At 44.2% G+C, this 12840-nt stretch overlaps 1 protein-coding gene across 2 annotated transcripts in view; it reads left to right on the top strand.

Moving 5' to 3' along the window:
* jar (Myosin heavy chain 95F jaguar) overlaps positions 1 to 12840 on the top strand; it is a 58068-nt gene that overhangs the window by 31151 nt on the left and 14077 nt on the right. For both annotated transcript variants that reach the window (XM_084594950.1, XM_084594956.1), the window contains 4 exons: positions 1013 to 1143; positions 8236 to 8443; positions 10501 to 10591; positions 11413 to 11563. In XM_084594950.1, the coding sequence (XP_084451076.1) occupies positions 1013 to 1143; positions 8236 to 8443; positions 10501 to 10591; positions 11413 to 11563 (581 nt within the window). The remainder of the gene's footprint in view (positions 1 to 1012; positions 1144 to 8235; positions 8444 to 10500; positions 10592 to 11412; positions 11564 to 12840) is intronic.

The following is a 12840-nucleotide window of genomic DNA, read 5'->3' as shown; positions in this document are numbered from 1 at the left end:
TGTTGTAGAAAGGAAAATGGTAGTAGGGGTATTGCTAAGAGATGGAAAGGACATAGGGTATCAATAACATAAGTTATTAGTGCCCTAGCTGAAATCGAGAGCAGGAATTGGACATGGACAGTGCACGTAATGGAGAGAACAGATAACCTGTGGTCTTTTAGGGTAATGGAGGGGATTCCAAGAGGAGGTAATTGCATAATGGGGAGGCAGGGAATCAGACGAGTCAGTGAAAATACTAAAGTTGTTGGGAAAAGGCAGCCAGAGCTGGTGCTGTTGTGGGCTTGTTGGGTATGAAAGGGAGAGGGCTGTGTCTTGCAGTGGGCATAATTTTACTGGTGACTTTCAAATTGTGACTATGACTATACAGTATTTAAATGAAGTTAGAATGCAACATTTATGTGTTGGGCTACCTTTACACACTAAGGGTCTCGATTGTACTAAATCAATTCAGAGCCTTCCTCTGCAGTGTGTCTCGTAGCCTAGGTGACCAGCTCTGAGTGGCCTGGTGCCTCCTTTTTTGAAAATAAAGGACTCTTAATGATAGGCGCTCGTTATTGTTGTGTGTAAACTTCCTTTCATTACGAATCTTTAGTCCTCATCATCAATCACAATCCTCTTGCCTCCCACACAGTTAAGGAATGAAATTTTACCCATTGGTTTTAATGACTTTTGGTCGTTCAGGACTCAAAAAAAGTATGCAACAACTAAAAAAGTCAGAAGGGGGCAAAAATGTAGAAGGTTGTTTCAGTCCTTGTGTGCCATTAATGGCTGCCAAGCAACTGGTATCTCATTGCATGCAATTATTTCAGCCTTTTAGTTATTTGGAAAAGGCTGTTTTCAAGCACAGTCATCTTTTCATTGTTTGCTGTTACTTCGGCCTTGCAGTTCAGAATTTGGAAGAGACTTTTAGGTTCGGTGCACAGCCTCATGCTGCTGTTCTCTGGTGTACGGGGTGTGTATACCTCATGTGGATGCACAGGAATCATGAGTAGTAGCTGTTGCCCACTCGCAGGCATGACTTCTGTCCTGGAGCTGATGCAGCAGGGCTACCCGTCACGGGCTCCATTTGCTGACCTCTACAACATGTACAAGCAGTACCTGCCCCCTGAGCTCGCTCGGCTCGACCCTCGGCTCTTCTGCAAGGTACGACTACTGTGAGAAAGCTGTGGGCTTTGAGAGGATATGCTGTTGGTGTGCTGTCCACGCCTCCTCAATTTCAATGCCAGCAGGCTCAGCCGGCATCTGCAAATCGGACCCTCTCCTATAGTTTTCATCCTCTGTATCACCCGCTTGTTTCAGTGCCTTCTTTGCACATACTTTTGTTATGTAAAGGGAAATCTGCGACCGACAAGTCATTATCTCATTCTGTTTTTAAATCATTTTTTTCTTAAATTTTTTTGTACCTGCCATTGAATTTTCATTTTTTTTCAGTTTCTTGCTGTGTGTATGTACTTTAATGCGTGCACACTCACGGCCCCTATCAAGTATTTCAGGGCATGTCATTCGCTTGTAGTGGAATGAATCTCCCTCGAATCCCACATTGGGCAGAGCATTCAAAGCGCACATCAAGCAGCAGGCTTCTTTATCGCTATAAGTAGCCATCTCCTATCATTTCAAGGCTCTTTGGCTTTCAGTGGTGTCATGATAGATCCTTATGTGGCTCAAATGAAAAGCCTTGGGCTTGAAGACTTTTGAAAAAGACTGTAACATCACGATAACACATTAGTTTTTTTACAAGTATATATTTACTGTAGAAGCTCATTGATACAATTTGCACAGAAGCTGAAAATTAAAACCGTTATCGGAAAATCGTTTGATTCAAAACAGGCATCAAAATTAGCATACAAAACATACTTGTCATAGAACTTACTTTTATTGCCACACTTTGGATAACCTGTAATTTTGTGCAGTACTTTTTGTTTCCCAGTGCCCAGAAGCAACTATTTCTGAAACACGTAGAAATGAGTCGCAATTCCACATAACAAATGCCATTCATTGCACAGGGACTGAACTCTGTTGGGTACCAAGTCACGTAGGAATCAAAGGGAATGAGAGAGCAGATGCATGCGCGGCTAAAGCTCGAGAGAAACGTATAAAGAAAGTATGTTTACCATTTTAGAGATTGCATAAAGTTAGCACATTGTAAGCGGAAAGAAAAGGCAGTCCACTTGGAATAATGCAGTAAATAACAAACTTCATTTGGTAAAGCCTGTGTTGGGAGAATGGAAATCAAGAAGAAGTGGTTGTATGTCGCATTCGTGTAGGGTACACACACCTCACACATAATTTCCTACTCTATAATTTCCTTTGTGATGTATGCAGTGACAACCTCACTGTAAACTTTGTCTTATACTCATGTAAAAAATTTGAAACACTAAGAAAAAAACATTTCACAAAGTTCTGCAATGAACACTTTCTTTTTCACCCAGCATTGGTTTTAGGTGAAAATGCCCTTGTTAACTTATCGTGCATTATTAAGTTTTTAAAAGAAGCTAATACCATACACACAGTATAACCCAGAACAAATTACTACTACTAGCTGCTGTTGCGCCCAGTGGGGCCAGGACCTCGTCAGGAGACTAATTACCTCCTTTTGTCCTGCCCCACGGGCAGTACCATGTATTGCCCATACAATCACTGAATAAATAAAAAATAAATAAATACACCAAACTGGTTTTTTAACCTCGAGCTTGGCGCATAATAGCCTCAGTTGCTTATGTGCCAACAAACACAATACAACACAACGAGTCGCAATTTCTTTGTCTAGCTTCGTACCCGCAACAGAACCATGAAGAGCGTCCTAAACTTGGTATCTTGCTAGCTCTGCTGAGGGCGTCGCCCCTGCAGGAGACTTCATCAGAAGTGAACGCACGAAAATGTCATCAGTGTGCAGCATATATTAGGAAGCTGCGAAGGTCAGGGCTGCGAACTGTGACAATGAGGGCACAAAACTAAAGGACTCGCTACTAAAATTCTCAATTAAAAAGTGGGAGGTGATGTTCACTATGCAAGTAAATACAGTAAAAGCTCGTTAATTCAAATTCCACGGCGCCGCCAGGCCAGTTCGAATTAACCAAAATTCGAACTAATGAAAGTGAGCAAAAATGAAGGCGTTTGATGCCCGGAGGGCACGAAAAACATTTATTTAGCAAAAAAGTCTGTTATCATCTTCTGCTTCTTCTCTCTGAGGGCTACCGTACTCACTCGGTCTTCTAGCATGCGAATGCGACGCAGGGAGTCTTCTTTGGCTTCTCCAGACAACACCCGGAAGACAAGATTATGTCTGTCTCTAAAGCGGTGAAACCATCCTTTGGAGGCGACAAAATCTTCCACATTCAAGCGCAGGGCGAAATCGGCCGCCTTCGCCATGATAATTGGGCCGCTCAGTGGAATGTCAGCGCTTCTCATTTCTTTCACCCACGTGATCACAGCGGTCTCAATTTCCGGATACTTGGCTAACCGAAGCCTTTTTCTGTCGCTGGCGATGGCCTTCCTATTTCGGACGTACGTCGACAACGTGCTTGGTGGAATCCCATGCTTTTTCGCGATTTCCACTTTGCTGGCCTTCCGTTCATCCACCTCGCGTAAAATAGCCACTTTCTCCTTCACCGTCTTGGCACAGTATTTCCCACGCGAACACATCTCGCGGACACAAGCTCACAACAAGCGGCGTGGCTCACGAAATGCAACACGAAACCGTGGTCGATAACACTAAAACATCGTTCCTTGAAGGAGTCGCGGCAGGAAAGACTGTTTAGTACTTGTTCCAGCACCCTAGCGGCGCCCCGATGGTTGTGCCATCTATCGTTCTGCCGTGAAAGCTTCCAACGATGGTTTTTAACAGCACCGCTTGGCGGCGCGCAGTTCGAATTATGGGTGGCGGCGCCAATTTTTGAGTGAATTAACGAGCTGTTACGCGCATAGACTTCTATGCACTGCGGACCGGACCACGATGACTATTTCGAATTATCCAAAATTTCGAATTAACGAGTTGTGAATTAACGAGCTTTCACTGTAGTACAGAAGCTAGCACTTCATCGCTGTCTCCTCAAGGGAAAATTGAAACCACATGAGTTTTTCATATATTTTCATGATCACATTATCCAAACCCATGTGAAAGCATGGTCATATTAGCTGTAAGAAAATGCATTTACCTCTATAAGGCATCGGTCGGAAACTAAAAAAAAAAAAATTATGCCGGCAAGCCTATTAAGTGGGATCTTAGCGACGATGTTTCGCTATAGTAAGACAGATGTTTGGGCTGGTTGGTGAAGGTTAATGGTGAAAAATTAGACACACTGAGACACAGACAGAGAGCAAGAAGGAAACACCACATTAAAGTTCCTACCTTCCAATCTGAAAGTGCAAAATTGTCATAACTTGTAAGCCCTGCCTCTTCTGCATGCATGGCCTCCTTGTTTCTTGGTGTAGCCTGCGCCTTCCAGATTGCTTTTTGCAGTGCCATTGTTGTATCTACTCGTGCGTATCTGTGTAGCAGAATAACAATGCCTCACTCCAGCTAGTGTGCTGTTGGTTTTTATTTTTGTATGTGTGCCTTTGTGCGTGCATGCGTGCTAAATATTGATGCTGAAATGTTGCTGTTTAATAGGGTAGCCTTCTTCTCCAGAGAGGCAATTGCAACTACTAGAGCATTTATTGCACTATGCTTGAAGTGAGCTGAAGATAGAGCACGAAACCAGCTCATCTTATCCGGCTTCAAAATAATGTTGCTCTCGTTTTTTTTTCTCTTTGTTTGATCTTTTTCATTGCATCCCACAGTTTTAGCTATTCTTTTTAAATTTTTGCTTCCCATCCTGCTCCAAGCACTTATCGAACATAGCCAGCATTGTAGCTGTGTGTCTCTTTTATCTCACTACATCTGCAGCATAGCTGCTATCTTTCTCTACATATCATATCCATACACGTGGGCTATGCCTCTCTGCGCCTTGATAATGCATGCTGCAGTATGCCACGCAAGTTGAAAATGCTACTGTGGAGATTTTAAGCCCCGATGGAACAAGTGAGCACACTTCGCACATAAGCACTTTTTAGGGAGGCTGCAACCGGCACGCGACTTACGGGGAGATGCTACTCGAAGACAGTTTTTCTTTAATATTTGACTTAGAGCTATGAAACTCTGGTTAATAATTTAGTTTTTTATGCTGATTTCAAATCTGCAATTAGGTTTATTATAAGTTGCATAGTTTTTGTTCTGTTCAGTGACAGTGTGTAAAATATACACTCTTTTGCCCCCCTTCTTTGTCATACTAAACTTCCATAAACACACATTGTTGATGGCTCATTTTGATCCATATAAACTGTAGAGTGCCAAAAACTAATAATAAAGTACATATTAAGTATGCTAATGACGTGAAAAATTTGAACCTGGCAAGTCTACATTGTCAAGACACCACCATGTGGTAATTATTTTTTTTGTAAATATTTGATCAGTATTTATACTTGAAAGAGATAATGGCACTCCTCATACCTCAGAGAAAATGTGTGCAAAATTTCATTCAGATATGAGCATCAGAAGTACCAAAAACATGAAGGGCAAACACTGAAAATTGCCCAAAATTGCATTTTGAGAAAAATGCATTTGAAGTTAAAATTGCATGTTTATTTAAAAAAGAGGGCTTCAATTCCTATCAAACTTTGGAACAAAAGAAGAAAATTGTCCATAAAGCAGCCACTGGTACTAGAAACTTCCTGCAGCTTATGTCGCTCCCTCATGACCCTTGCGAGTGGACTCCGACATGAGCTTTTTTTCTTCAGTGTGCGGCGATTTGCGTTCGCTTCCGCAGTCAGCTTCAAGGACATTTGTTTCTGCATAGTTATTTCTCTGGATGTGCCAAGCTATGATGCATTGGCTTGTGGAGTCCAATAAGCGCACTAGCTGCTCATATCCAATTCCTGTAAAACAGGCCGCCACAGCAGCTTTGACGTTGACGGCGAAGCTTTCATCCGAGCTCCCGCTGTCAATCGCTGCTCGCATCCTTGCTCGCATCCCTGCACGCCATAACTCGCCGCAATCAGTATGTTGTGGAAAGCACACATTGCGGACAGGCAGAGTTCTCACAGAGTAGTTCAAGAAACGAAGCGAGTCTGCGCTTTGCAGCCGGTTCCCGAATACTGGAAGTCCTGAACGCTGGCTTGGGCAAATCGCGCCGCCCACAAGAACGTTCACCGCTGCCAAGTCGGTAACTACAGATGACGCCTCATCGCAGGCTATTTCCTCACCCTAGAAATGCCCAATCTTTTTTTCCGAGGCAATCACACAATCTAACGCCGCTTCAAATTCCAGGGAGGCATCTGAAACGCTGGAGGGATCGGCGTCGGTTCCACTAGGCCTAATTGCCACAGGCCGAGTTGTCACTGGACGAGCCTTCTCTTTCGATTTTCGCCAACTTCCTCTATATTTGTGAACAGAACGGTATTTCACTTCTCGGTGACTGCGCTGGTTCAATTGTGCTTCATCCATGACGAAGATAAAGTTGCCGAACGATCGTCACTCGGAAACGCACCTCGACGTAGCATGGAGCCAGCAAGTGGGCTTCGCCACATGCGCGCGCGCGGCGGCCAATGGCGAGGCTTGATTCGTACCACGTGATTTAAAAACCAGTCGCAGCGCTCGAAAAACGCGGCGTAGGCATGCTTTTGTTTTATTATTGCTTGCGTTTTAGACGCCGGGCAACTGTGGTGATTGCGAGAATGCGGCTTGGCTGATCTCCTCACGTGATCCGCAACGGCGATCAACTGCGCTATGCCGACCGCGGGACGCTCGAATATAGCATACTTTCGGTCATTTAACCGCCACCGTGCGCTCTTTAAACGTAATTTCAGCCCATTTCCTGTTTAAACTCAGCTTTGATTTTTATTTTCATGAAAGTAGAGATACTAAACTTGACAAAACAAGTAAAAACAAAAAATCAGTCATTTTCGAAAAAACCCGCGTTTTTCGACCTGCATCTCCCCTTATGCACAGTGCGAAGATGTGACCATGCCAGATCTCTGCCAGCGCAGGTGTGATTCTGCTCTACCTCGGCAAGAAAGCTTCCTTATCAAGAGAGAGTGCTCCCGCAAAACAGCTTTCCCATATTCCTCCCAAGATGGTGAACTAACGCCATCGTGGGGGGGTGGGAAAGAATCGGGTGGAAGAATCGCAAAATACGGTATATCACTTGCCACTTGTTGATGACATGGCTTTGAAAATGCTGCCTGCTAGATAAGTGCTCCTTACTAAACTCATCTTGTTGGTTTATAGAAAAAACACTTTGAAATACTTTGCATTCTTCTCTTATTATTGCTTTATGCAATTTTTTTTTCTTTCTTCAGTCATCAGATTGTATTTTTACATTTTGCAGAACAACTGCTTTAGCATGAATGCAATGTGGCTATGAATACGATGTCAGTATGACTCAATGTGAAAACCAAAGCTTTGCATGAACATCGCGTCATCTGCCCCTGTTTCTGTCGTCAAGAGGTAGTAGTTTTGAAATGTGCACGACATAGTCAAGCGCGGAAAAACCACTCGGACTGTGCCTGTATATTTTGCCACCGCTACCTCGTGCATTGTACTGCCCAGTGGTGCGAAATTTCGGCCATTTCTTTGATTCCCTACTCCGCATCGCAATTTTACTTTTTTACTTTCTCAATGGTCTGCATTACTTTGTTTCCACGCTCACTGTCAACTGTGCTTTTTTTTTTTTTCTTTCTCTTTTTTTTACTTCCCGCCGCATGCTATGCCTCAAGGCTTCAGGGCCCTTGTAAAGTTGGCTTCTCCACAAAGCTAGGGAGCCTAGTTGTAAAGCCATCTAAAAACAGTGCCGCTTTTTATCATAGTTTTCTTTCTGAAAAAGAAAAATTCATCTGGCAATCCTAGTTCGTGCCCGTACTGCGATGGAATTTTGCGGGAAGTATGTTGCTGTGGCTAGACGTACTTTACTGTAACCAGTTTTTATTAAAAATATCTTTTCTGTAAACATAACAAAGTACGGCTTTCAATGGAAGAGGAACTGGGACGTCGGTTTCAGTTTACTATATCAGAGTTTACCATAACGGGGTTCTACTCTATCATTAACTGGTGTTTGCGTCACTCTGCTCTCTTCTTATGTCTGAGCGGTATCACTATCATTTTCCTTTCCTTGGCTTTCTCTCTCTTTCCATCTATTTCCTTTGAGACACCTTGAATGAGAGCTGACTTTTGCTATCGTCACCTGCCCCCATTTCATCCAGGCTTTATTCAAGGCTCTGGGTCTGAACGAAAGGGACTTCAAGTTCGGCCTGACCAAGGTGTTCTTCCGGCCGGGCAAGTTTGCCGAGTTTGACCAGATCATGAAATCCGACCCGGAGAACCTGGCCCAGCTGGTGCGTAAGGTGCAGAAGTGGCTGCTCGTTTCCCGCTGGAAGAAGGCCCAGTGGAGTGCGCTGGCTGTCATCAAGTGTGAGTGGTAATATTCTCTGCATGTCCCATTCGTTTCTTTGTTCCATTCTCTACACGCTGTGTTCACTGCTTTTTCAAAGGTTGTCTTGGTAAACATGTACAATGTACGTCACTGCACACTGTTTGAAGAAAAAAGAGCTATAGAAAAGAACATGAATAATAAAAACTGTGTTTTTTTGACGTCTTCTGCAATTAAGGCATCTCGGCGTTTAGAGTATTAGCGCAGCCCAGCAACTGCACGGCAACTAAGACACCGCATGTCATCGCTGCTGGTACAACTAGTTCCACCATTGCCGTGCATGTTTAGCTGCTTTTTCCATATTGTCACAACTACCATAGTTGTCATATTCATTGCACGTTAGTGTTAAAAACCCTTCGTGATGTTGTAATACGCCACGGAGCAAGAAAAATTCAGTTCGGCATTGTCAGTGAGCTGTAAGACTTCACTGGTTCTCTGCCATTGATGTACTCCTTCCTTTCTTGCGTTCCTTGTGCTGTTAATTTTCTGGCTATGACCATGTATTGTTTAACAAAAAGTTGAACCCGGATATATTGAACTTGAAGCGGATCGCGAAATAGTTCGATATATAGATAATTTTATCTACAGAAATTGGTTTAAGACACTGCTTGCGATATTGAAAAATGATACTGTATTTGTCGCGTAATCAACCCACTCCTATAATGAACCCAGCCTCCACTTTTGCCACTGAGAACTTAAAAAAAAAGCATTAAGGTCGGTTCACATGCAAGCGATTGAGCGAACTCAGCGACGAGTGGCTGTCACAGAGCGAAAAATTTCCAACTTGTTGGAACTGTGTCGCTTGAGCCGCTGCGACAGCTCAAAACAGGCTTTTGCGTCCCCGCAGCAGAAATTGCGAGTGTTTTCTCTTGCATGTGAAACAGCCTTTAGTCTGGCGCGTCCCCCCGTTTCAGCTGTCGCATTCACTGCTCATTTATTGGCAGCGCAACAAGATGCTGCGCAGCTACAATGTTACGGCGTGTTTATCTTTTGACTATACTTTTGATAGCTCCTGCGGTGGCGGGGAGCGAACTTGGCAGAGTGCCAGTGATGGCTTGATTGCACAAGCATGGTCCTATTTATCACGCCGCGCTTAGGGCGGGCGGATTCCACTGCCACAAAATCATTGGAAAGTGTGATAGCTGCAAATGCCGTTTGAAGCGAACAATGCTAAAAGCCAGTGTCATGATCGTAGCTGACGGCATGCCTTCGTTGATTCATAGATGCAAGGACGGGCGACCCTTGCAAAACGTTCAGCACGACGGCAAGGATGGACGATTCTCGCAAAAGAAAAAAAAAAAACCAAATTTGCCGCTTCTTAACGTCTGCAGCTGCCATAGCTTATGCTACGCCGCACGTTCAGCACGACACAAGACGCTCATCGCATGCCACCCGCCGCATGCAATGGTTTCACCACACACTGGAGAAAGCATCGGATGTTCTGTCTGCCACGAGCTGAGCTGGCTTGTCGGTGCATGCGTAGTGCGTGCTGCTGCGATCAAAGACCGGGAAAGAGAGAGGAAGAAGAAAGCTCGGCAGAAGAATGGGCACACCCTTGCGCTTTGCTGTATCATGTTGTTTCCCTTCTCCTGAACACCACAGCTGCATTGGCTGCGTCTGCTCTGTACCGGCCGTCGCCAAACCAGTTCCCTCTCGTTCCTTCATGCACATGACTTGCAAACGTCCCGTGCTGGTGCACGGCAAACAATCTCCATAGATACACGCGCCTTTGGGGAAAGGGCTCTAGACCAGCCGTCGCCGAACTATTCTCTCTCATTCCTTCCGTGCATGGCTTGAAAATGTCATGCGGCAATCATCCGAGGGTGATGCGATCGTCTTTGGTTAAGGCGCACCTTCCAGTGCGTGGTGTGGAGTTCGATATATCAAAAGACTGGTGAAATTGGAGTTCGATATACAACACAGCTTTCCTATTTTCAAGTGGATACTCCCTGTGTTCGATGTAACCAAAATTCGAATTATCCGGGTTCGACATGTGCATTTTGTATTGAATAAATTTTCTGTCTGTTGTTCTATTCAGTGAAGAACAAGATCATCTACCGGCGTGAGAACCTTGTGGTGATTCAGAAGACAGTAAAGATGCACTTGGTGAAGCGAAAATACCGGCCAAGGCAAGTTTTTTGTTTTTGTTTTTTTTTTTTTGTTTTCTTATCACCCCATAAGCTCCAGCTCTGATAAAGCACGGAACCTCTGTAGAGTCTTGTTATTGCTGATTATTATAGTAAACTGGCATATCTGAAACGCGTTGCGTCCATTTCATAATGGTGGCATTTTGGGTTGCAGTTGAGTAGAGCCACTTTGTTTTTATTGTGGCCTTGTGGAAAAGAGTACAGTCCGTAGGATTCTTGAGGCCATCCAAGAAAAAAAAGGCAGCATTGGTTGGCATGTTATAAGGGCTGTTCAAAGTTTATTGGCCTGACAAAGTCTCGCTCTATGTTGTGATTGCTCAGCCTTTTCCAGCTTTGAGCTCAGAAAAGAACACTTTCATACATTGTGGCTTCCCACCCAACCCCTTGTTGTTTGCTCACTGGTGCGTCACTGGTGTATGAGGTGCTATGCATGCTACATTACTGAGGCTCTTTTAAGTTGTACTGCATCGTGGTCCCTTACATCACATCATTTGAAGAGGGGCATGACAACCTAGCAGAGAGCTAGCTTTTGTTCATGCCACTTGCAAGCACCATGCATTTTATAAAATACTAGTTTGTGCATGGTATGTAAATCGACGCACATGCCTCCAAACCTTTCTGAAGGTCCCTTTGGATCATTTTTGTTTATGCGGTGTCGTTAATGATTAATTTGGTTTAATAGCTCTGTCACCATAATTAGTGGGAGCATGAGTGCTGTTGTTTTTTGTTTCTTTGCTTATGATTCCTGGTGTGCATGAAGTGTGAGCACGTGATTCACATGGCACCCTCACATTTTGCTGCAGGTACCGTTGCATGATGAAGCTGAGGGCGCTCATTCAGCAGGTGCAGCAGATGTCCAGCCTTGCATCCCAGCTCAAGAAGGATGGCCAGCAGAGCAGGGCAGAGATCCAGGCCTTAGAGTCCAGGATCAATGGCACCATGAAGCGAATCAAGGTACTAGTATGCACTGGAGTACCCAGAATTTTTACTCTGCTTAAACTTTGCTAAGCACCTTACATTCTTCTTCTCAATGGCTTGCATTTCGTGTTGTGGTTCTACATTTTAATTTGTAGTACTGTCCAGCTCTACTAGAACAAACACTGCTAAATGAAATTTATGCCACAATAAGGTATCTCCGATTCCCCATCAGCAAATCTTATAGAAGCTGTGCAATTGTTTGATGCTATGAATAATTCTCATTCCTGCGTTTCCGTTTCAGTGATGATTTCTCTAGTCAGCAGCCATTGTCTTTTTTTTCCTTAGCACAATCAAATACACCACAGAGTTCAATATCTCATGTGGCTTCGCCAAAAAGGCTTCTGTAGTCACCTTACACTATCAGCGATTGTGCTGACGTCCTCAGCAAAATTGGAATGAATCTGCATGCCTGTGCGTGTACATAACGTGCTTCAATGCACTACAGAGTGATGGTTTTGGCTGATGGCTTGGACTCTGTATGTACGGCCATTGATGCGAGGCGGTTTTTCGCTTGCCTGCGGTTTTGCTAGCTTCGCTGACGAAGTCATGGTGAAAATCAGCTTTATGTTCATTTCGGCGTGAACTGCAGTAACAGGTTTTGACATTTTGTGAGCTATGTGCATAGTATGTTAGGCCTAGTGAAGCTAAGCAAGTGATGGGTTGAGGGTCTAATCAATCTATGTCATCCAGGATGCTGGCGATCGGCACATCGCTAGCATGCACCTGCTCGATATCTAATTCATTTACTTGTGTAGGCTGCGTCAACGTTGAAATGCCACCAAGCAGCAAGGTCTCAGAACATACCCGCACATGATAGAAGGGGGGGGGGGGGGCGTTTATAATAGTGTTGTGAGGGGGGGGGGGGGGATGGGTGAGAGGGCAGTCAAAGCAGTTTGGTAGCCAGTGTAGTGGATGTGTTTATCACACAATTACATCCATTTTTTTTTATGTGCCCGGAAAACCACGATCATCACGGAATCACACTGATTTCGGAATGGCGGAAAACCGTTGCTGACTAACCGTTCATGAACTTTCTAATCTTATCTTTTAATGTTCTAGTTTGAGAATTTTTGTGGGTCTCGTGAATTTCTTTGTAGCAGGGACCGACTGTAGTGCTCTTCCACCCTTTTGAGCTCTGTAAAGTACTACAGATAATGCTGCACATGCCCTTTTGCGAGAAACTATGCATTTGTATTAGTGTGGCCGGTCTCTTTGTCCAGTCATTTGTGGATGTGTTTTTGGAAACCGTCTGG

This window comes from Amblyomma maculatum, chromosome 1 (assembly GCF_055883805.1).
Source record: "Amblyomma maculatum isolate TAMU_Amacu chromosome 1, ASM5588380v1, whole genome shotgun sequence".
Lineage (NCBI taxonomy): Eukaryota > Metazoa > Arthropoda > Arachnida > Ixodida > Ixodidae > Amblyomma > Amblyomma maculatum.
The sequence above is the reverse complement of the archived record's forward strand: the minus strand, read 5'-3'. Positions and strand labels throughout refer to the sequence as shown.